The 25552-nt window shown below is 39.5% G+C and overlaps 1 protein-coding gene across 7 annotated transcripts in view; it reads left to right on the top strand.

Moving 5' to 3' along the window:
• Positions 1–12815, top strand: part of PTPRC (protein tyrosine phosphatase receptor type C) — a 59535-nt gene extending 46720 nt beyond the window's left edge. For all 7 annotated transcript variants that reach the window (XM_048947083.1, XM_048947082.1, XM_048947078.1 and 4 more), the window contains 15 exons: positions 356–446; positions 542–618; positions 853–889; positions 1503–1600; positions 2553–2678; positions 4063–4220; positions 5534–5669; positions 6351–6500; positions 6859–6949; positions 7937–8070; positions 8838–8972; positions 9146–9268; positions 9695–9873; positions 10557–10692; positions 11471–12815. In XM_048947083.1, the coding sequence (XP_048803040.1) occupies positions 356–446; positions 542–618; positions 853–889; positions 1503–1600; positions 2553–2678; positions 4063–4220; positions 5534–5669; positions 6351–6500; positions 6859–6949; positions 7937–8070; positions 8838–8972; positions 9146–9268; positions 9695–9873; positions 10557–10692; positions 11471–11740 (1941 nt within the window). In that variant the 3' untranslated portion in view covers positions 11741–12815. The remainder of the gene's footprint in view (positions 1–355; positions 447–541; positions 619–852; positions 890–1502; positions 1601–2552; positions 2679–4062; positions 4221–5533; positions 5670–6350; positions 6501–6858; positions 6950–7936; positions 8071–8837; positions 8973–9145; positions 9269–9694; positions 9874–10556; positions 10693–11470) is intronic.
• Positions 12816–25552: the final 12737 nt, after the last annotated feature.

Here is a 25552-nt window from a genome sequence, read left to right as displayed (position 1 = left end):
TGCTAGATCATATTACAATTTTTCCTTTTCTTTCTGGAGGTGTTTTTCAGCAAAAGTATAAAATGCATAGTTTAAAAATTATCTAATTCAAAAGTGCTTATCGAGGTAGATTTTCTCTAGTCTCTCTTACTTTGTAGGCTTGGGGATATAAATAATATTGTGGAGATATATAACGAAAGAAAATAAATGTCATGACTGTTATAAATGACAGAAATATATGAAATAGAATTGTATGAAACAGAATGCTGTCTTCCAGATTCTTAGCAGTACCAAATGTCTTCTGTATGTATTTGGTGGTAAACAGAAGCTATTTGAAGTATGTGATTACCAGTTAAATAAACATTGTTATTTACAGAGCATACCAAGAATTTTCACTAAATTTCCAATGAAGGAGGCCAAGAGGAGCCATAATCAGAGCAAAAACCGTTACATCGATATTCTTCCATGTGAGTATTTTTACAGTTTTTACGTGGTGTATTAGTACCTCTTTTCTCAGTTCCTTGTGAGAGTATAATTATTTTGTTTCAAATAATTTAAACAGATGATCATAACCGTGTTGAGCTCTCTGAGATTCCAGGAGACCCGGGATCAGACTATATCAACGCAAGTTATATTGATGTGAGTGAGTTTTACTTGTACAAAATTATAGGCCTTACTGAAGAAATTTTGAGCCTGTGCATTTCATGTGTTAAACAGCTTTGAAGATGTCCTCATGTGTTCGTTCCATTTTTACAATGTATTTGAGATTATTGGACTGTTGCATATGGAATTCATTTTTAAAGTTACAAATCTTATTGGTCATGCGTTTTTCTTTTTTTTTTTTAAGTTGAATAACATTGTACATTTTAATAGGGCTTCAAAGAACCAAGAAAATATATTGCTGCACAAGGTAAGTTTAACCTTAAATTTTCTGTTTTATTCTTTCAATCACTTTTTTTTAGGGAGTAGTCACAAAGTAAACTTAAAGTAAATTTAAGGAGGAATTGAAAGTTTGACATTTTAAAATTTAATGAGAAAATGCTTCCAGTAAGTTTTAGCTTAGAGAATTTTGTGATGGTGAACAAATAATATGTTAGAGGTAGACTTCTGATGATGCATAACTTTACAGCAGGAGTTTTCACATTTCACAGCCATGTATTGAAAACGTATGAAAATTTTAAAATGTAGCATAATGGCAGCAGCCCTTATAAAAGCAAGTCTGTGTCTGTTATTTGCATGGTATCTGTTTAGCTTTTCAGACTGCAGGGCTAACATCAAGGCAGCTTTTGAGTAGCTGTACTCTGAAAAAATGCCTTGAAATATCACACAGTCACAGAATCGTAGGGGTTGGAATGGTCCCATGGAGATCATTGAGTCCAACGCTCTGCTAAAGCAGGTTCCCTACAGCAGGTTGCACAGGAAAGCATCTAGGCGGGTTCTCCAGCGAAGGAGGCTCCACAGCCTCCCTGGACACAATTCCAGTGCCATATAACCCTCACAGTAAAGAAATTTTCTGCCGCTAGGTCCCAAGGATGAAACCACGGATGATTTCTGGAGAATGATCTGGGAACAGAAAGCAACAATTATTGTCATGGTTACTCGCTGTGAGGAAGGAAACAGGGTGAGAAATGCCCATCCATCCATCCATCCATCCATCCATCCATCCATCCATCCATCCATCCATCCATCCACCCATCCATCCATCCTTCTTTTGTCTGAAATCAGAATGGGTTGCTATGCTGTGGTGAATTACATTTTCTTCTTAAGTCCTCTGTTTTCATTTTTTGTTGTTCTGGCTTTGTCAAAACCTATGTTGGATGGCATGCCAAACCAGTGTTTCCATATGGAATTATCACTTATCAGAAAACGTCACTTTATTTACAGCTGTAAGTTAGTAAAGGGTGGGCTTCCAAGTAAAGCCCAGAAAAGGGCTTGAGGTAGAATTCTGGCTTTTTGTAGACTTGGCAAAAAATGTATGATTTGCATTTTCCCCTGTCTAGGCTCTTCTGATATTCTGCCAATGCCCTCAGTTCATAATATTTTTTGTATCTACTATCTTTTCCCTTCCGTTAATTGGGAAAGTTGAATGCTTCTGGCTTGCTTATGTTCCTTACTCCACATAGAGCAGGGAAGGTAACATGAGGAGTTTTGATAGCTTTTAAAGATTAAAATGTTGGCAGCATGCAGGTTTAAAGCATTTCTGAGTTGTTTTATCAGCAAGCATGAGCAAAGTTCCTCCCTGGAGGCTGAAAAAGATGCTGTAGAATTAGCAACAAACTTCTCCACAGTCTTCAGGCAACAGCCACAAGGTCTGCATGGAGGTATTCACATTGTCACCTAGTATACGAGATTTTTTCCCACTTTCTGTTCCAAGTTAAATTCCATAGATATTTGGAATTGTTTGGCAGTGACATCCTAAGCACTGACTGCCTTTTCAGGGGAGAACAAGACCTATAAGGAATTGGAAAATGATATGAAGTTATTGTCTATTTTAAATCAGACTTTGTTCTAGCTCTCTGCTGTCTGCCATTTTGCAGTCATTCTGCTCACCAATTAACTTCATATCTTCATAGAACAAGTGTGCCCAGTACTGGCCATCAATGGAGAATGGCTCTGCAACATATGGAGACATTATTGTGAAGATCAATGAAAGTAAAATGTGTCCAGACTATATAATTCAGAAACTACACATCACAAATGTAAGTTGATTTAGGAGCATAAGGCTGAATGGGGGTCAGTCTGTAGGTTTTGTTAAGAGATTATTTATAGCATGAGAAGAGTTAGGTAGCAATGGAAGATGCTTTGCTTATGTTTCCCAAGCAACATTTTGTGTAAAAGAGAACTTGACAGACGTGGGTGTCATTTCTTTCAGGAAATGTGAGTTAGACATGTATTTCCCAACTTAAAAAACTATTTTTTGTAGTATCTCGTCTGTGTTTAAGGGGAATCTGTTAACATGTTAAGTATGGAAAACTTAATACTTCGTGATTTTCTTATAACTTGTTCATTAATACAGAAACTGTATAGGCATCTTAGCATTATCTTTTGCAGTATCAATGTGACTCATAGGACATTGTTACCTAACTCCATGATAATTGTACAGTAGTTGCAAAATTTGAGTGATCTCAATATAAATATAAACATTTTGAAATTACCATCTACCTATGTGAAGAGTCAATAAGCATGGTTAACTGCTCTCTCTTTACACATCTGAAATACATTATTTCCTCTATGAGTAATTGAGGAAAAAAAATTACCATGTTAGGCTAAATGCTTCTCTCATGATAATAAATTTTAGCAAGGGCAAATGGAACTTAATTCACAGATAAAAGCATTAAAACTCAAAGAGTAATTCTACTGAGATATCTTGAGCAGAAGAATCAAGCAAATCCACCCATCTTGAGTCATTATTTCAGCTGGAAATTCCTCCTCTTCTCTCTCATTACATTGCAATAATGCAAAAATTGCAACTTAGTAAGGTATCATGATGTAAATAATTGCTCTGTGACTAATCTTAAAAGGAAAAAATTGCAACAGGATGAGAACTATGGCTTTACTGTGTCTATTTCTTGTATGGCCTGCAGTTAAATGTATATTATTTTGTTTATATATTATTATCTTATTTATTGTTCTTAATCTAAGGTGCCCTCAGCAGACTACTTCTAGGAGACATGAGAGAATTACTAACCGATATCACTTGAAACAAGAAGAGCTATAAACTAAGTTATTCATGAATGGAATGGGGAAACATATTACACCCTGGATCATAGGCTAGCCTGAGAATAATATATTTGTAACGCTTTGAACCTTTTGCTTGTCCTCTGTTCAAGTTGTTGTGAATTCCTGATTCACAGCTCTTGACTGTAATTTTTTGATTAAAAGTGAATACGAAAAATGTAACCTGAGAGGCTGCTGGGAGCCTCACATGACACCAAACTGTCAGAAATTTCTGTTTCAATATTTGATGACTTTTGTCCTTATTTTTCTTTTGCTTTGTGTATCTGCATTTGATTTTGGCTTTTCATAAACACACACGCACACACACATATATATATATGTAAAGTCATACTTCTCTTTGTCCAGGGAAGAGAAAGAACATCTGGAAGAGATGTCACTCACATTCAGTTCACCAGCTGGCCAGACCATGGTGTTCCTGAGGATCCACATCTCCTTCTCAAACTCCGACGCAGAGTGAATGCTCTCAGCAACTTTTTTAGTGGCCCAATAGTGGTTCATTGCAGGTAAATCATAAAAATTTATAATGATTATGTTACGTTAAATGAATATGAAGTTAAGCTATTCACAGAATGGAGCTAGCAAAAGTCAAAAGTAATTGGCTTATGCCAAATTTTGTGCAATAATTACTTGAGAGGAGGTAGTTAAAGATGCAAAGAAAAGCTTTTTTTTCTGGTGAATCATTCTCTATTCAAATTGACTAAACCTGAGGATATGTAGACTTTTGAAAAGCAGCCAGGTAAATGCTGCACTATTCTGGCTATAAGCACCATGATTGACAGAATTGACCTTACTGTCACTACAAAGCATTTAAAACTCAGACTCATCATTTTTAGTGTTGCAATTAATTTCCAGCGAGAATTGTTTTCACTTTTGCTCTCTTGCTGACTGCTCCTCTCTCAGGGAAGGACTCAGATATGCCTGTTTAATATCTTTCTCGATGATCTGGGTAGGAGAATTAAGAAAACCTTCATTAAGTTTGAAGATAACACCAAACTGGGGGGAAGTGTTGATCTGCCTGAGAGTAGAAAGGTCCTGCAGAGAAATCTGGACAGGCTGGATTGCTGTGCTGGGGCCAATTGGATGAGGTTCAACAAGACCTAGTGCTGGGTTCTGCACTTTGAACACAACAACACCATGAAACATGACAGGCAGAATAGCTGCAAAGCTGTGCAGAGGAGGACGTGGAGATGTTAGTCACCAGTTGACTGAACATGAGCCAACAGAGTGTGTCCAGGTGGCCAAGAAGGCTTGTGTCAGAAATAGTGCAGCCAGCAGGAGCAGAGAGGCCTCTGGTGAGGCTATATCTTAAGTGCTGTCTTCAGTTTTGGGCCTCTCACTACAATAAGGACATCTGGAGTGTGTCCAGAGAAGGGCAACAAAGTTGGTGAAGGGTCTGGAACACAAACCTTCTTGGGAATGGCTGAGGGAACACAGGTTGTTCAGTCTGAAGAAAAAGAGGCTTAGGGTGGGACCCTATTGCTCTCTATAACTGCCTGAAAGGAGGTTGTGGCAACGGGGAGATTGCCCTCTGCTCCTGCATAACTAGCAATAGGACGAGTTGTGTCAGGGGAGGTTCTAATTGGATATTAAGAAAAGCTTCTCCAAAAAAGTGGTTGAAGAACAGGTTTCCTGGGGAAATGGTGGAGCCACTGTGCCTGAAGGTGTTCAAGAAACATGCAGGTGGAGTACTTATAGGCATAGTTCAGTGGGCAATATTGGTGGGAGGTAGATGGTTGGACTAGATGATCTTTGAGGTCTTTTCCAACCTTAGTGATTCTTTGATTCTATGATAACCAAATCCCTTTGCACTTTGCAGTGCTGGAGTTGGGCGCACTGGGACCTATATTGGAATTGATGCTATGTTGGAGGGGTTGGATGCAGAAGGCAGAGTGGATGTTTATGGCTACGTTGTGAAGCTGCGCCGGCAGCGATGCCTCATGGTTCAAGTAGAGGTATCTTACTAAAGTTCCTTTCACTTAAAACTCTCTTTTACTAGTTCTTGATCTGTATTTCTCAGAACTGCTCTGCTCAGTTATGGATACTGCTGAAATTCAGGTGAAGACTTTCATACAAAATACAGCTTTGAAAAAGGGTGAGAGAACTTCCAGCAAAGTTTTTTTTTAGTTTAAATTTAACAAGTTTAGGCTTGCTGAGTTTAGATGCTAGAGAAAGGGGAGAGTTACTTTTTAGATTTGATAATCCAGCTTTTGACATGCAACTCATAAGTGCAAAGAAGCAGAGTTGAACTTGCATAATTAAATAAATTTTGTATTGAAGAAACAGTTTAGCAGGATTTTCAGTTAAGTTGGGAGTACAATGGTAGGCTTAATGGGATGCATGTTTTTAACTTATTTCGTTTTTTCCCCCTGATCTTTCAAATCTTAATTGCATGGTTTTTTATTGATGTGGCATTTATTTGCAGGATACCTTTCATCCAACACATTGCGTGATCCAAAATGTTCAACTTGGAAGCCCCTATGATTTTTTGAATGTAATGGCTGCTTAATGATAATGTTTAATGTTATTACTACTTACAATGTAAGAAATAGTGGTTGGTAGTTGTTTTTAAAATAATGGTATAAATTTGTTTACTCATAATTTCATTTTTAAACTTTTCAAATGGTTAACACCAGTCACAGTACATCCTTATCCATCAAGCACTGGTGGAATACAATCAGTATGGAGAAACAGAGGTCAGCCTCTCAGAACTACATTCCTACCTTAACAATCTGAAAAGAAAAGATCCTCCAAGTGAACCTTCTCTACTTGAGGCAGAATTTCAGGTAAAGAAGCACTGTTTTCTGGTATCCTAGGCCTTCAGTCCCACTTAGGTTTGAAAGTGACTTGCACAATAGCCACAAGAAAGAGATAATATATATAATAGATCACTTCTGTGATAATATTTTTAATAAAGATTAGGGGCATAGGATGATTAGTTGCGTCTGCATGCATATTTTCCATGTTACTGTACTTGTTGGAGTTGGCAATTGTAAGCTATAGTCCAGATGTGACCAAAGTTCATAGAATTGAAGTAAGAATTCAAGGCACTGGGAGATGAGGACAGAATGTCGGTGCTCAGAGGGGACCAAGATACAAGAAACTATTTTTATCTCAAATATAATTTCAAACTTATTTCTTTAGAGACTACCTTCCTACAAGGGATGGCGGACACAGAACACTGGGAATAGAGAGGAAAATAAAAACAAAAATAGGAGTGCCAACACAATTCCATGTAAGTATTTTCTGTGAACCTTCTGAATTTTATCTGTTGTCTTCTTCAAGAAAACCTATTAAATTCTGAACAAACAAGGGCAGTAAATTACCTTACAGAGATGTATTTAAGTAATTTTCTCAAGATTGTAAAATTAGAAACTTCCCCTTGTGATTCAAAGAAGAAATGATTTGTTAAAAATATGAATTTTGGGGAGTGATTTATTTCAAACCAGGTGGTCTTCACTCTGCAATTTTTAGGTGAAAGACTGGCCTTTTTCTGGTTGCCGCTTCCATTAAAATATCAGGAACCAGCTGTCTTTTCTGATGGTGAAAATGAAGAACTTGAACTTGGTGACTGACAAGCTAGTGAAGGATGACAGGCACTAAGCTTCAAAGAGCAGGTTGCTCTCTTACATATAGGGCAAAACTTTGTTCAGTATTTGGATGCAGTGTGCCCCAAAATGTCTGTGGCTCACTTAGGAATTGCACTGGGAAGAGGAAGCCTGACAGGTGGAAACCTGGAGGAGCTTTTCTCAAATCCTGAGTTCTCCAAGGTTGACCTCTGGCATTACCCAAGGTGCAGAAGCTCATAGTGCTCTTCTATCAAACCCCCTTTTTCTGATGCCTCTGGCTTTCTGCCAGAAAGGACACTGCTGGTCATAACGTGTTTTGCAAGGGCTTTCCAGAATCAGTACCCAGTTTCCTGACCCTCCTCTACTAGTCAGAGAGTGACAAATGTACACCTGGTAGCAAGATCCCAAATTCAGAAATGGATACAGTTCAGAGTGAGTAGATAAACTTCTTTCCTGTGCTCAGCTCCGAGAATAAAGCAAGCAAACCATAAGGGAACCCAAGCCACCATGTGTGTGGCCACCTTCACCAGTGATAAAACAGTAGCTGGGATTCCCTGGAGGTGGCAGGAGGGTGATGACACAGAGGGTCAGCCCTGCTCAAATACTGTTATCTGAGCAGCAGTGTGGTGTAACTGTGACTCTGTCTCATGCAGATGACTTTAACCGAGTGCCAATCAGGAATGAAGAGGAACAAAGTAAGGAGGGCGAACACGATTCAGAGGACTCCTCAGATGAGGAGAGTGACTGTGAAGAATCAAGCAAATACATTAATGCTTCCTTCATAACTGTATGTATATAGAGGGTCCTCTGTAAGTAACTCACAAGGAAGATTTGACTGGCAAATCAACTTATAATTTTAGTCATAAAAATATTCTAAACTTTGCTACAACATACTTATCCATATTAATATTTTCTCTACAAGTGAAATGTGATTGTTATTCACATATACAAATCTGTGCTAGTAAAGTTTGGACTATCAGCTTTACGGTGACATATTTACCCCCAAGGAAGAGAGCCATTATCTGTCACTTACGAAAATAATGGATATTGTGCAATTAGTAGGTAAATTAGATTTATCTGGATTCTTTAAAATGTGACACTGTTACATTTCTATTTCTACACTGTTTCTATTAAGTGTAAACTTAGTTTTACTCTTGGTAGGTTAATGTGAACTTGTGGCATACTAACTCTGTTGTAATAGTGTAAACTTTATTTCTTATTGATCCAATTAAACAGTTCTATCGAATTCAATATTTGCTTTAGCCCTGAAAAAATATGCTTTGTAGGTAATGGCACTGTGAGGCCTCACTCACTGTAGCATGCATGCATCTTGTTGTCAATCTGGAAGTAATACTTTGGAATTCATACTGTGATTTTGCTGTCATTTGACTCTGTAATTCTTGCAAAGTTGTTGCCTGCTGTGATGGGCGTATTTTCCCAATGACCAAAAGAGATAATTAATTTAGTGCTCTTTAAATGACAATGAGTTCTGTTGCATGGCAGTCACATTTGAAATGAATTTAAGGGAAAAAATATTTTACATTTCTTCTGTAGGGTTACTGGGGTCCAAAAGCTATGATTGCAACGCAAGGCCCACTGCAGGAAACTATCTCTGACTTCTGGCAAATGGTATTCCAAAGAAAAGTCAAAGTCATTGTTATGCTGACAGAGCTGAAACAAGGGGATGAGGTAAGGGCGACATTTTCTCATATTAAAGGTCATCTATATATAAAGAAAATACTGACCTGCACTCTCTTATTCTCTTCTACTTTGAAGAGAACGAATTCTGTAAGTGAACGTGGAAGATAAAATATAAAGAAGTTTATACAGTAAGCACTAACTTGTATTTTTATCTATTTTAGGAACTCTGTGCACAGTACTGGGGAGAAGGAAGACAAACATACGATGGCATAGAAGTTCAAATGACAGATGTCAACTCTTGTCCTAGCTACACCATACGCGCATTTGATGTCACACATCTGAAGGTAGAAGTTTCTTTGCAAATTATGAAAGGACGTTTTACATTTGTTCTTCTAATTATAGATCTAGCTCAAAGAGAGAGTAGGGGCAGTTCCCACCACTTACACCTTCTGCTGTAAAAAACTGAAGTATTTTTGTCTTCTAGACCAGCTGCTAATTACACTAAATGTGACAAATTGCCTCAGATTTACCATTTAGCTCATTGCCAAGAGAGTGGTAGCAGAGTCCCAGGAGGTCAGTTATCTTTTGTACTTTGAGCAAAGCTTGGTCCTCTCCCTACCTCATAATTACATAGAGGCAGAGCTCATATCACAATGTACTTCCCCAGGAATGTAAGTTTTCTTTTGTGTATCAGCTGTAATGGATGTACTGCTACATGAACCTTTTCTTTCAGCCTGACCATTAACTACATCTCCACTGCTGTTTTGCAGAGGAAAGAAACACAGAAGGTGTATCAGTATCAATATCACAAGTGGAATGGATTGGATGTTCCCGAAGACCCCAAAGATTTAGTTGATATGATTCTAAGCCTTAAACAAAAAGTGCCAGCCAGAGCAGCCTCTGAGGACAACAGGAACAGCCGCACTGTCCCACTTGTCATCCACTGCTGGTGGGTCTCGACTCAACACATATTTTAACCTGCCTCTGAGGTTTGGGTATGCTTCGTAACCACAATTTTGTGGTAGCTACCTTTTCCCACAGGCCTTTCTGTGGCTTGAGGGAGAGACTCAGCTATCCTTAGGATGTTCTTTTCAGCTCAGAATTGACCTTTTTGATTGCAGTACTGTAAGATGAGTGCACTTCTCTTCAACAAGCCTGTATGGGGTAGGTGATTAGAGCTAGCTACTTTCGCCTGATATGTGTATTTTGAGAAGTGCTAGCTCAGAGTGCTCTTATAGTGAAATAATAGTGAGGATCCAGCAGAGTATTTAGTTTATCCCAGTGCATAAGTTGGCTTTTTTAGGACCATTTCTAGAAATAAAATAACCTTGCATACTATCTTAAAAGGAAGATAATTACGCTAATCATTGCTGAGCCTGTAAGTCTGTTACTTCTAATTTCTCTCTGATATACTAAATGGCCACATTAATTCAAGATATAATCTAAATAAGTTATGTCTTGTGTGTATCCTACAAATATCCTTAATTGTCACAATTTCTGTCCAGTAAAACACCTTTCAGATATGTAATTCATTGTATAGACTTTGAAATTATTGTTGTCAAAATATTGAAGTTATTGTTTAATAAGAAGTCTTATTGATTTTACATTTTAAGAAGGTGCATTTTCTTTTAGTGATGGATCGCAGCAGACTGGTGTGTTTTGTGCTTTGATGACCCTCTTGGAAAGTGCAGAAACTGAAGAAGTAATAGATGTTTTCCAAGTAGTAAAAGCTCTTCGTCGCAGCAGGCTGGGAGTGGTCTCTACCTTTGTAAGTAAATCCTGTGAAATAACAGGACTAATCACAAGGCTTCTCATCAGTCAAATATCCTCCTAACCATATGTGTTGTTTCTGCATAGGGAACACTAATTACAATCAGAATATGAACAGCCACTTACCACTGCTTTAGAACTGGCCATTACTGATAAAAATAAAGCAGTCTATGCTGTAATTGTAGCAGCAGTCCAAAGCTGGAATTGTAAAACAGATTACGGAAGGATGCATGTTGTACAATTACAAATAGCATAAACTGGTGTTTCTGCAGCTGCTCAAAGGACATGCAGGTACAGCGTCCTTTGAGCGGTTAGGGAGCTAACTCCATCGCACAGATTAGGAGCCACCAACTTAGTTACTTTAAATCACTCGAGAGGTTTTGGATCTCTGTGGCATTTGCTGCTTTACTAACAAACCAAATGGTTTTGTCAGTATGGTGCAGACTATAGATAACTCTTCCAGAGTCTTCACAGTACAAGTTGTTTAATGCTTAGATACTCTGAAGAATGTGCTTTGGTGACTTCGCTTTGTAAAGCAAAAGTGCAATGCTTGGTGCATCTGATAAAGGCAGCTGCAGAGACATTACATACGCATGATATTGGAATATACCATAGAACCACTGTCCTCTCTGCCAGAAGCTGTGGAATCTGCTTCATATATGGTCCTGCACATCCAGCTATGTGCTACATTTCTAAAATTTTAAAGAAGTAAGAATGAGATAATCTGTGGGCTCTGTGCATTCCATTCATACTATACTCTTCTCTTTGTATTTAAGGAACATTACCAATTTCTGTATGACACCATTGCTCGTACCTATCCTGCCCAGAACGGACAAATAAAGAACAGCCAGCAGGAAGATAAGGTTGAATTTTGCAACGAAGTAGAGAAAAAAGATCAGGAAACTGATTTGATCACTATTGACCTTACTCCATCAACTCCAGAGGCAAATGATGCTCCTGAATGTTGCGATGATTTTAAGGCTGCAGACACAAATAAGGGGACAGAAAGTTCTACGAATGGGCCCACAACTCCAGTTTTAACTTAGAAAATTTTTTGGTATTTTCATACCAAACAAATCTTAACCACAGTAAGAAACTTAAGATTTTTTTCCCCCTCCCTTTTGGAGAACATTTATATCGGATTTTCAAAGGTACAAATTTAAAGCAATACTTGAAACTTCTAAAGAGTGACAAAGAACTGTGAAAGTTAAATTTTTTGTAGATTTGCGTCTAATGCTTCAAAAGCCTCCTCACTATCTTTATACTTTTCCATTTTAAAATATGTACAGTGTAATACTTTATTCTTATTTTGAGCAGTGGGAAGTTTTTTTTCTTCAGTTCTCTAAGAAGGAGAAAAGCAACTCAACGCACCATGGCAAGCATGTTGCTAACGCAGCTCTGTGTTCAAAGCTTTCAGCAAGTAGAGCAACATAAGGGGTAAGCATGCCTCCTATCATTTCAGGACTGCTGGCTAAGAATTGCTTTAATAATACTCTGAGGAACTTGTGGGACTTTGCCAAAGAATTCAAGAGGATAACATTTACGTTTGTGTGCCAAGATTCTGACCCTCTATCCTCCCAAATCAATGTGGAACAGAAGTTTTGCATTTCTCTATCTTGCCTCAAGATGGCCTTGTTGCTCCACAAAAATTCATCTGCAATTTCAATATTAGACTCGAAGAAGGGTTTGAGATTTAAATGACTGCAACAGTTCTGACAGAAAACGCATTCTGTTTATTCTTAGAGATGGAAATGCTTGCACATTTATTTCTTATGCTTATATCCTGTGATTTGAAGAGAATACTTCCACAAATGCACATGACTTGTTTTCAGAGCTGGAAAATACTTACATGCTTTTCTCCAAAGTGTAGATTTTTATTAGTACAGGGATTTTATTTTATTTTTGAGATTTTATATGTTATAGCTATGATAATTTTACTGTTTCTTGCTGCATTCTAGCAGATTAGTTAACAAAGTGGTAATTGTTTTCTTCTGTTGAAGTCTCTAAACTGGCCATTTTCTTCTAAAGGCCCAAAATCTTGTTCTATCCAACATGTGGATTAAAAAAAAAAACAACAAATTTCATTAGGAAAAGACACCATTAAATTCTTATGAAACTGTATGAGCCTGGGTATGTGTCATGATTCTCTCATTACAGATGAACAAAGCTGATTTTCTTCTGCTGAAAGTCATTAAAGAAACTGTCTCTCAATAGATGTAGTGCCACTTCACTTATCAGTCCATGTTCATAAATTCTCCTTCAAAACAAAATTGAAAATGTCTGGAGAGCTATGTAAACAACTGTGGGGGACCATTAGGTCAGGGACTGAACCAGGGATTGAGCAACTGGTGAAAGGACACGGCCAGCCCTGGGAGCACAGGTGCAAGCAATTCATCCAGGGTCCACCCCTCCCAAACCTCACTGATGGGCCGGCAGCCAGAGGGAAAGCATCTCTACTCAGAGATCACCTTTTTGGGAGTTTTCAGTGAGCTCTGATCCTTGGAAAGGCATAAACTATTCCTTCTTTGTTACAGATTGTGATCAATACCTTCCTCTGCTGATCCAAAATGTGTTCAAAAGGCAGTTCTATCTGCCGCCTATCTTTACAACAGTGTACACTGTCACACTGCTTTGGTTAAAACATTAGTTTAATTTTGCTGCTAATATAGATCAAATAATTCATTCACAATTATCAGCTCAATTAAGTGCATCCTTGACAGTTTTGCTTAAGTAAGTGGCTGCAATCACAGAGGCAGTGGATTCTTCTCAGCAATGATCCGAATTCTCTTTCCAGCCAGCTCTGTGCTAAATCATTAACAAAGCTCTGGGGACTTCTGTGATGGCAGGTCTTGAGGAATGCTTTTGGAGATCAAATGAGAAAAAAAAAGAAGCCTGAGACACTGATCTACTCACTGCGGATCATTGGGTGACAGAGAATACTTCATTTCTGTTTCTTCTTCTAAGATCTGGTTGACATAGAGCCTCTCTGGCTATTTCAGGCAGTATCTGAGTGCACAGACAGAGATCTCCCTTATTTGTAGGAATAACTGCAAATATTTCCCAAATCTTCATCCTGTGTAACTCTGGAGATACTCATTCATATTGGTTCCTTGAAAAACTGTTTATCAGCCCTTCCAGCAACACTGGGGCTGTGAGCGTTCTGGAGCATTTCATTTTCATTTGGAAGCTGTTTCCTAGGAGGATTCTAATTCTTCTCTTGGCTACAGGAAAAATATCAGAAGTTTTCTTTGAGCCGATTTTAGCACTTAGGATCACATTCTTTGTTTTGGAGAGCAAACCTCAGAATGTGGATTTTTTTTTAAAAAGTGCACAAAGAGTTGATGATTGATTTGTGAATGCATTTTCAGTGAAGAATTCCGAACGGTGTGAAATTCTGCTGTATGCACGTTCTTACTAGTCACCACGACAGGGAAACAGAGCCTTACATTAAAACTGTCCCCACATGCTGAGTGGAAATGTCTTTCAGGGTATAATTCCTGGAGGGTAAACTGAGCTCTTGGCTTTTAATTATTTTCAAATTAAATAATGCTTCACACAATTAAATCTCGTAAAATCCCAATGTGACAATTGAGAGAGCCTGTCTTAATACAGTTTAGAAGTTCTGATTGTTTGCAAGATCTTGCTGTGCATACACCAGGGTTGTATTTTTTTTGCCTTCTGTGCTGTCACCCGAGTTTCAGAAGTCCACCAGATGGTGACACAGTCTTTGTAGAGGAGTATTCATATGCTGGGACACTGCTTACAAACTCATAGGGGTAAGCTATGGGCATATCTGCAAGTCTTCCAGGAACCCAGTGAAGTGTATTACAGGTGGGGCACAAAGCGCAAACTAACAAGCTCTGCTCATAGGAAACTGACCTGACTTTGTTACAGCACAGCTTTATTGTAGTGGGCTGGATACCTGGTACAGCTCAAACCTGAGAAACAGTCAGGCAAAGTATGATGGAAAACTGTTGATTTTCTCAGGTAGAGCTTAGCTGCACAAAAACTGGTAATTGCTGCCTCCAACTAAAAGTTAGTTGTTAAAAAGTATTTTATAATCTGAAATCTAGGCTAAAAATAAGTAAGTGACAGGTGTGCTGGGAGACGAGTGAAGCTAATCAAGGACTGATGTGACCAAAGGGGTTAGATTTCTGTTCAATTTACAGTCTAGAAGCTGATAGAAAAGTGGAAGAATGGTGATGCTATGTTAGCGAAGCCATGTGTGGGAAGATGTCAGAGAGGAAGGGTCCCTGAGCTTTCACAAGCTTCTGTTTGCCGAGGTGAGTACAATGGGACGAGTCACGCATTCTCTTTAGTTTAGCTTTTTATGTTTCTTGTGCCCTGTAATGAACAAAGTAGTTACAGTATAACCTTTTGCAGAGGCTCTATGTTACGACTAACAACTACAGCACAATTTTTGAGATGGATGTTACCCAACACAGAAATATCAGTCCACTGAGTGTGGGACGCTGGCTCAGGGCATGGTGGTTGGGGGCACCTCTGAGGGGATCACAGAAACCCAATTGCTTTCATATAGCCCGCTCCCTCCCATCCCAGCTTCTACTGCTGTGTTTGAGCCCTTGCAGGGTACCTTTGTACCTGCTGCTTTTTGCACCCATACTGCTGAATAAAGCCATGGTTTTTGAGCTTTGCTGCAAAACAGGGAAACTAGCTTAAATCTTGTATGAAAAGGAGTGTGTCTGGCACATCCCAGAGTTTCATCTAAGAGCTACGAAAGAAAGTGAAATGCTAACAATTTGACCCATTTGTTTGTGTGAGATGACAGAGAGGTAAGAATGAGAAGTGGCTCAAGACAGGTGTTTCATTAAGTTGGAAATTATATCCTTTTTAAAACTTTCCTCAGAAAAGCTCTCCAGTAGCAATGCTTATCTCTCACACAAGGCATCTTGCTTTTGTACAGGCTCAGTGTTTTTTGACTCTGTACATTCCCCATATTGCCTCTGAAAGAATATCAGAAATTCCCCAAGGGCTCTGCACAGCTGTGCCACAGCCATTTTTCCATACATAGAGCAACAGTTTGCCAAGACCCAGAGTGCTGTGCTGATTTCTGTTCACTTTCAAGGGAAACCAAACCAAAAGGAACTTTTTAGTCACAGTACAGTGCACTTCTGTGTGCATCAGCTCTGCTTCAGAAAAACATAAGGCTTCTGAGGAAGAATGGGACCCAATACATTATAAACATATTGTACAGTATACATAAAAAGGTTTATACAAATGTTTCATAAGTTGATCTTTCAGTGCAAATGAAAGCAAGACGACAACTTCTAAGCTAAACTTCTAAACTAAGTAAGCTTGCTTTGGACCACTTTTAGCATTCAGCATCATGTTTTTTGTTCTGGAGAGCATCCCTCCTGGCTGCCTGCCTGTGCCTCAGCCTGCTGCATTTTCCTAGCCTACCCACCAGGCTGTGCTGGAATTCCTCAAACACCTTTTGCTCTGTTCAGAGCAGCTTGATTTCAAAGACCTGGAGCCACCTGGAGTAATGAGGATGAAATTTTTTTATCCCTACATGTGTATTATGTCTATCCGAGACCTGGTTAGAAGTGTACATGCTGTAACTGAACTGTCTTAGCCTGCCCTGTTTGGCTGTGGGTGTTGTTAATTGCTCTAAAGTAGGATTGTGTTCCCAACACAGAATTCAGTGAATTGTTGATTTGGTAACTCCTCAGGCTGAAAAAGAAAGTAGGAAAGAAAGCAGCGAAATAGTGTCTCTCTACTAATTTCTCTGTGGAGCAATACAGCACAGAGACAATACTGAATTGTGTGACTGTTGAACTTTGGAACAGTGGTTCTCTAAAGTGACTTTCCAAAAACTTAACCAGAGGTGAGGTGCAATAGACTGCATGCATGCAGTAGTAAATCAGTGTTTGCATCAGCATCTACCAAGAAATCAGTTCCCCTTATGCTGCAATGTTTGCAATGCTGCAATCTTTCGTGATCTTCAACTGCAAAGAAATATGGTTAAAAAAATGATGATAGTAAATTTTCACTCAAAATTGAAGTTCTTGCCAAATGCAGGCATTTGGCCAGAAGTGTTAGCTTTGATTTGAAACAACAACAACAACAAGAACAACAAAAAACAGAAAATGAATCATTTTTCATCCAATTTTACTGACATTTACAACATCATTTTGGGAACAACCATATCTTATTCTAACTTTAGCACTGACTTCAGTTTTACTCTCATCTTATATGAAATATTTAAATGTATTCTTTTTAATGTATCATTTTGTCATTGAAAGCACTTGAAGACTAAAACAGCTCAGTATCATTAAAAGTATTTCCTTTTTCCATGCTGATTTTTAATATGTTTTCTATTCAGCAATAAAATGAAATTCTGACTTCATGTATTGATTCAGGATAAATACTCACTGAACAGGAACTCAGTTTCTTAAATGGCATTAATAAATTATTCCATAAGGAGCCGCGTCTCCTTCTCAAGAGAGTGAGTGATTGTCACCATCAGACGGTGTCTTGCCCCAGCTGCAAAGGAAAGACATTCTTGAGTGTGCTGGGTAGGAGTTTGCAACCCACTCAGCAGCAGACAGCCCCAGTCTGACCCCCCACAGTCCAGTGAGTCAGTCTGCCTTTTCCTTTGGTAGCTCTTGCTTGAATTTCTGAATTGGATATCATTGAATCGTTAAAGTTGAAAAAACTGTTGTGATCATCTCATCCAGCCATCAACCCATCACTGCCATACCACTAAACTATTCCACTCAGTGCCACATATACACCTTCTTTGAATGCCTCCACAGACCATGACACCAGCACCTTGCTGGACAGGCTGTTCCAATGCCTCACCACTCTTTCAGAGAAGAAACTTTTTACTAATAACCAACCTGAACCTTCCTGGCACAAGTTGATGCCATTATCTCCCGTCTTATCAGCCTACTGGAATATCCTACCAGAACATTTACATCAGCTTTCTAGGTTTTCTCCCTATTTGTTACATTCATTATTTAATTAACTTGATTAACTCCCAACCCTAGCCCTGCCCTCCCTGTGTTATGAAACAAGTGCACCCTGCATCTACTCTTCCAATGGCATTACACCTCTTTGGATTTACTGGCTGCGCAAAGTTTATGTACCACTTGGGTTGGCGTGCAGGGGCTGACTTGCTGTCACAGCATGGTGTTGCTGGAGCCTGTGACATCCTCCCTGGGACCTGACACCACTGTGCAGTCAATGAGGCCAGAGATATCAGGGCAGCAGCACAGTGGCCCTGCCACGCTATGGTCTCTGCTTTAGTACTTCTGGAGATTGCAGAGATTTTAGGTCTTTCTTATTCAGCATGTAGGAAAAGCAATGACTCTTGTAAAACCAGTGGTGCAAGCTGAGTATTTAGAATAATAATTGGAACTTTATTGATATAAAATATTATTTATAATGACCTTTGCAGAATTTAAAGTTGAGTTAAGCACGTAGAGATGAGAGAAAAGCAAGTTAGCTGAGTTCATTGCCTTACAGAGAGGATGCTCCTGGATATTTCCTTCCAAGGCCCACTTCTGCTCTGAGCTATTTAGCTGCAGATTCTGCATCCAAAGTGCATCCACCCATCACCTGCACAGCTGAGATTTTATTGTGAGAGCTTGTCCTACAACTGGTAGGAAAGAAGTATTCACAAACTAGATATCTTGTTCATAATTTTTCCATCTAGCAGGAAGTTTTCTGATGGTGTTCTATGAGAGACAGTTTCAAAACTGCTATTTTTGACTTCCTAACTCAGTACTCCTTGAAGCTACAGGTTTTGCACTGCAACACAGAGATGTATTAACAATCCCACATCTCATTTTCTGATATCCCCATAGCCTTCTAGTGGGCACCTTTTCTTAGCAAGAAGCTTCACTAAAATAGCACAGGCATGAGGCCAGCCACGGTGCTCGCTGTGTGGCAGGAAGCTGCTGGCAGAAGGCACTGCTGGAGAGGGAGTAAGGAGGCTTGGACTGAGATGGCCTCACGCTCTTACTCTCTTTATGTAAAGAAATACTCAGCAGTCATCAAATGAATGTTATTCAATAGCCAGTTCCACCTCTTCTCCCTTTTCTCCTTCAAAGCTTCTGGATGAAGCAGGTGGGTATGGTATTTTTTTCTTTTTTTTTTTTTTAATGGAATTTTCTTTTGCTTTGGTTCTTTTTTGTATTGTACTTTAAATTGCAGCTAGCACTCCATTACTCAACTTCAGGTTTTTGCTTGCAACTAAAGATATAAATAAATCAAGAGTTTGTTTAGTTTAATTCCTGTGCTGCAATTTTTTTTATCCCAACTGTCATTATGAATTAGTCATTTCTTTGCTCAAAACCATCAAGTACAACAGCATCCAAGGTAAATACTTCAATAAATCAAGCCTGATAAATTAAATAGTTATAACTTCAAAAAATCTAAGATAAATAGGAAGAAGGAGAATATTTTTATAGGGTTTATTCAGGTTTCCTTGGCAAGAGCTCGAACTACAGTAGACATCCCAGCCAATGCATTCCCCTGCAACCTGACACTCTTGGCTGAGAGACATCACAAACACAGACGAGTGACCGTGTGACGGTAACTGCTCTGAACAGCTACAACTGCGTGCTGATGGCCCCTCTGAAGTGGTTCACAGGCAGAGCTTGTATGCAGGGTGCTGTTAGCAGGTAGCAGGAGAAGCCCAGCTGGAAGACAGAGCAGGAGGCACCTCTACATCAGGCAAGTCGGCTTGTATGCAAGGGAGAAATGCAGATGCCCTGCTGTTCTGCTAGACTTCCAAAAGGGAAAAGAGCGTACCAGCCTGAGTAACAAAGAATTTGTAGCCAATTAGATCATTTTATGGCAGCATTTAAGTGAAAAAATGCAAAATGCACTAATCATATCTACAGCCAAGTAATAAAGGCATGTAGTAGAAACTCAGTTGTTAACTCTCCTTGCTTTCTGGTACTGGTTGCCTATTGTAAATCTGAAGCGTACATTCGGTAAGGCTACTTCATGATTCCCAAATGATCAAGGCAGCTTCTTCATAGAGGTATGCAGGGCTAGCAGCACACGTACTAAATCTGTGAGAAGCTACAGCCCTATGGAAGGGTAGAAAGTAATATTATGAAGAAAGGAGTAAATTTTCCAACTGCAATTACACTGAAGTAAAGGAAAAACCCCAGTGTCGGGGTTCAGCACTAGAAAAGACAGATTTGAAAATGGAAGGTGTTTTCCTCTCATTTCTGAGAGGATCTCAGAATTCAGAGTCTGTCCAACGTGGGGATTTTCTGGCAGTAAGTGCATCATCTTCCTCCTCTAGTACGGAGCATGTCTGATGACGTTAGGCAGACTCTGGAGGGCAGCTGTTATGAAGGAGAGCTCAAGAAACTGTGCTGCCTCAAGGCCCTGAAGCAGCCTTTTTACTTTTATGTCTTGGCTAATGAATAGACTGCCCTTTGGCATCTCTTACATAAGCCAAGAGCTTTTCAAGTCCAATGCATTTCACATTCTCTAGAAAAACAAATTTTCTGACCCAATTGGATAATGCGTAAGCAATTCCCTGGGTTGTAGCCTTCCCTGAGTTTTCCCAGTGTGTGCTTTTGCTGCACAAGGCATATCATGAGCTTAGGGGAAGCAATTCCAGGGACAAATTGCTATTGTAATGTTGCTTAAAATTGTCCAGTAATGTTGATATGATCACTTCATTATTCTGAACTTAGGCTCTGTCCCTTACCAACTAAAATTAGTGGGATTCTTTCCAGTGGTTTTGCTGTGCGATATTTTGGGTTTTAAATAAGAGGAGAAAACACGAATAGATGGCATTCAATACATATTTTTTGTCTTTCTGAACCAGAGATACTGATGCTCATAAATACAGTCTCCCAAGGGGAGAACAGAGGTTATATACATTAAAAATGTGCATTTGGCACAATAATGTGCCTTGAAGCTGTTCAGTCTTTGGATTCTGCTGCCCTATAGGTAGAGAAGAGCACAGGATAGGTCTGTGGTGAACTCTTAGTAGTAACTTTCACATTCTGCTTCCTTAAGAGAAAGGATACAATAATCAGTTCTGTTTCACCTGGAGCCCATGGTAACATTGGCCCCTAACCAACAAAGAGCTAAGAATATGCCTTCCTGCTAATTTGGCTCAGTGATAAGACCCCTGCCAGCAGTAGGGAAACTGTATGTGGTGACCCTTGATTCCTTGGCAAACAGGCACAGAATATGAACAGCAAGTGGGAAATTCCTATTGACCTGGTTATAGTGTTTTTCAGAGTCTCACACCTGTTTCTTTTTCAAATCCTGTCTTCCTTTGTGTTGGATTTTTGTGTGTTTGTGTGTGCAAAAGATCAAAGCAAGGAGCAGCAGGAATTTGCCCTTAGAAGTGGTTCTTGTTACATCAAGATTCAGTCCAGCAGACTAAAAATCAGCATTTAGTTAAGAAAGAGAGAAGGAAAGAAGAAAAAGAAGTAAACCATCCTCAGAAATACAATCTCTGCTGTCTCATGGATTTTTTTTTATAGGGCCTATTACATGAACATCATTGAAGGACACATAAGTACCTGTTACTATCTCAGAGTTAAGCAACAGGGAAGTGTAATTAAACATGCTATTCTAGTGGGCTTGAAACCTATTTGCAATCAAGCAAACCATTGGGCTTTTCAGCAGGTTTGGCAATCTCCCCTCAGAAGAGGCCCAGCGCTGGGACAGGAGCCACATCTTGCTACCCTGACTGAGATGCATTGATGGGAACGAGTGGGAGTTTGCAGAGAGTCCAGCTGCACCAAGCCTTGCTCTGGCCAGGATTAATCTTTCACTTTTATGAGCACTGAATTTCACCAATATTTATCCCCAAATTAAAGAAAACTAACAAAATCACGTTACTAAAGCAAATGAACTTTGTTGGTTTGTTTTCTGTGTAAAACGAAGCAAAGTCTTATTTAATCTTTCTTGCCTTGGATAAGGGGAATGTGGTATGACAGACCTTTCACAGCCTCCTGGTTGTACCTGAATTAATTTGTCAAGAGGAAAATGGAAATGATTCCACATCAGTTTGTGGTTTCTTTTCATCCCCCAAATAACTGGGGCAGAACAGTCCAAATGTGATGAATCTTCACTGCAATGCTGGCATTAGAAGGTGTCACACAGAGGAGTATAGGGCAGAAGCTCCTCTGCTAATGCTAAGCCAGGGAGCTGGGAGCCACCACTGATGAGATGCAGTCCAACCATGCTGTTCCTGCACTCCCACCAGAATTAATTAGTACAGCTGGGAGGGAGGACAGATCTGCCTGGGCAGACTGCAAAGGCAGAGCAGCTACAGTGCTTGGTACCTCACCGAATGAGTTTGGAGCAACACAGACTTGATGTCAGAAAGTTGTGCTGACTTAAGGGTAAGGCAGATAACACTGTTTGTGAGATCAGTTTTCTCAAAGACATGTGCACAATGCACAAAAAGAAAAATCCAAACCAAAACAAAACAAATATTTTTCCTCCTATGCTTTTCCTTTTAGGTATAGTTTCAAGAGAAGGAAGACTCTGACTGCTAAAAAAGCCACTCTCTATGAGGTCAGCAAAACAGGTTAAACTGTAGCAAAACAGTACCCTTTCCCATCTCATACTTCCAAAGCTGCAGCAGTTTGGCAGAGTGTGCGCAGAATGGGAGTAAGGACTTTCAAAGCTATCTATTAAATTTGCATGTCCATTTCCATTTTGTTAATGGAGTCAAAATCCAAGGTTGATGATCAAAACCAGAAATCTCTGGAGAAATGCAAGGTATGATTAAGATTTAAATAGCTGAGAAAGTAGAAGATGATGTCTTCTGTTATGTCCTTATCCATTCTGGAAGTAAGTGAAAATAATCCAGAAGAAGGAGGACTGATTAAACTTCAGAGCAGCTTTTACAGGCACTTCTGTTTCTCTGCATCCTTTCTGTTTTTGAATGCTGAACTCTAAATTAGTCTGAGTCTAAATTAGAGACTAAAGCTCAAAAAGAAGCTTAGGAAAAAATTGAGAAGAAATTACAAAGAGATGTTTGGTGGCTTTCTGGGCAGAATGTCACTGAGAAAAATCTCAGCGTTCTCTTCAAAAGCAGCGAACCTGGATTTCCTTTCTGATACAAAGATGGTTCTTCTACTTTCAAATTAGCAGTCTTTATTAGTGTAGACTTTGTCACCTTTGTCATGAAAGAAAATCACACACTGCTCTAGCTGCCTGAATTGTTTTTTTCTCATGATGTTCAGGAGCATCCATCAGACCTTAATAATTGCAGTTCTGCATGACAAAAAAAAAAAAAACAAAAAAAAACAAAAAAAAAAACATTTTTAAGAGAAGCAACACTAATGGGGAGAAATGTTAACAGGAGTACTGATTCATATAATTAATGAAGGCAGGCAGGAACTGTGGAGAGTGAAAGAGCTGTTGGAACATGCTTTTCCTGAGAGAACACCTAAATTAAGAGGCTGTCGGAGACATATGTTTCATAGTGTTGGCAACCCAGGTGTAACAAATTTCCAAGATGGCTATTAGTGAGTACTTACAGCTAAAAAAGCATTTCTAATTTCTTGCTGAATATGGAGACTTAAGTGTCAAGGGAAACATGGAACTGTGAGCAGAAGTGAAGGTCACAGGGGATACATGTGCAAAATGATGCCCTTTAGCAGGGAAATTGTTGATGACTTCCACACGTGATGGTCTTCAAATCAGCTGTTGATTAATGAAAAAGAACCTCAAATGGAGGGAGTGGAAAGATCAACTCCAACTTTCTTAGTGCAGAAATTTTCACTTTCAATGTCGTGCTTTTGTCTTGGACGAAGGGTCTTTCATCTGGTTTGACATGGTGATTCCTGTCTTTTTGTATTTGCTTTTCTTTCAGTGTATTTTAGAATAACATTAGTTGCATTGGGGAAAACAAAACCAATGAAAAAAGCCCCACCAATTATTTTTATTTTCTGAGTGCTACACTGTTTTTCATTTATAGATCAGTTTCTTATGATGAGACAATAGGATTCTCTTTCCTGAATGTGATTCATGGATGCCTGAAAGCATTATTTGTTTTTCCCTGGGGCTGTTTTGCAGAACAGAGGCAGGAGCCAAGCATGACTTTCAAGACATTTTATCACCTGTATTACTTTGTTCCTTTAAAGTAGCGGCCAATAATCTGCAACGGTAAAACATTTAGGCACGTGATATAAAGCAGAGTAGATCTTTGTACAATTTTGATATATTTGAAGTATCTCGCTATTATGTTAGTTTGTTTCACATCTTTCTTTTCTTTTTTCTTTTTTCTTCTTTTTCTTTTCCTTTTTCTTTTTTTTCATGTGGAAAGCCTCATTGAATTTTAAATGAGGGGTAAAGAGAACAGGTGCAGCTTTTGGTGTTAAACAAAACATTTTCTATCCTGCATCTCAAATCAGGATTCATAAGCCTGGATTAATGGGATTTATGTAACTCAAGGAGAATAGGGACTGCTAGGCAAAAACTTTATTCTTTACATTTCACAAAAACTGGTGATACATGTGCTGTATGTTTAATTAAAAAATGCATCTGTCTGGAGCACTTTCTACACTTTTGCTTGTTGTGTGCATTGTGTCTATTTTATTTCTATTTCTGTCACAGAACATCACTGTCCAGGTTGTGATGTTATATGTGAAGAGTTTTTGCAATGCTTAGCAAAGTTCTGAATCACTAAGAACTGGATTTTGGAGTGGTCAGGTGGCATTTCTGCAAAAGCTTTCCAACATCCCTTCCAATGTTCATTGCCTCCTTTGAGGTAATTAGAAGTCTAACGCAACAGCTGTTTCTGATCATATGAATGATATGATTTATAAGCCATGAGTGTCAGAAACAGAAACATTCTGAATACTTTGCAATGTTCAACAGATTTTGAACTGCCACATTAAAACAGAGGTCCCAGGTAGATTGTTTATGCATTTAATAAGAATTGGTGCAACTCAAGAGACCGTGCTTCATTCACATCAAAAACAAACAACAGTGACGTCATGACTTTAAAAGATGAAATTCTGTTTGCCTGAATGAACCAAAAAGTGCTCAGGAAACTTTTGGCAGCTGGTGCTCATGCTACCATTGCTACTGTGTAACTGTTGTTGTTTAATATCAGAAGTCCCTTTGTGGTCAGGCATCCTTGTTAGTTACCATTAACTGAACAATTAATAACAGCTGGCCAAAGGGCAGTGGAAGTGAGAGCACAGGTAGGAACATGGCATTTAAACAGCACAAAGTTTGGAGAGTGTTAGAGTTCTGTAATGACTGAGAAAATGAACAAATGAACACCCTGCAGGCCTACAAAGGCAGGCACACTCGTGACGCACGCACTGCTGCAGCAGGCAGCACAGAGGCCAGCCTGCCGCCATGTTGTGGGCGCCATTTTGTGTGTGTGGGAGGGGGCAGTGCACCCTGAGGGAAGGGCAGCAAGCAGCTGCCTCAGAGCGCACTGGGTGCTTCCAGAAACTTCCACCAAGAATTACTCAGACGTTACAGGTAAGAACCGAGTTTCTGGCACTGCACAGAGAATGCCCTGTTGCTAGACAAAGCAGTAGCTCAACAGGTGCAGGTGGGCTGAAGCAGAGGGCTGGAGTTTGGTCAGGGAGGCATTTAGGTGCACTCAGCTCGGTGCTGAGGGACCCTTGGGGATCTGGGAGCAGCATCTCGGGGAGCCCCACACAGCCCCACTGTGCTCGGATAGCCAACTCCTGCTTGAAGTGTTGCTGTTCTGTGGTATGGCACAAAGTGAAGCTGAAGAGGCAGCTCAGAGCAAGGTCTCGAGGCAGGTGGCCATGAGCGCACAGCTGCTGTGTGGGTGCCAGGGCTGATGGGCAGCACCTGGGCCTGGCCTCCCACCAAGTCCTGGTCGGGGAGCACCGTCCCTCAGCAGA

Source organism: Lagopus muta, chromosome 5 (genome assembly GCF_023343835.1).
Source record: "Lagopus muta isolate bLagMut1 chromosome 5, bLagMut1 primary, whole genome shotgun sequence".
In the NCBI taxonomy this organism is placed as follows: Eukaryota; Metazoa; Chordata; class Aves; order Galliformes; family Phasianidae; genus Lagopus; species Lagopus muta.
This window is presented reverse-complemented; position numbering and strand designations above follow the sequence as displayed.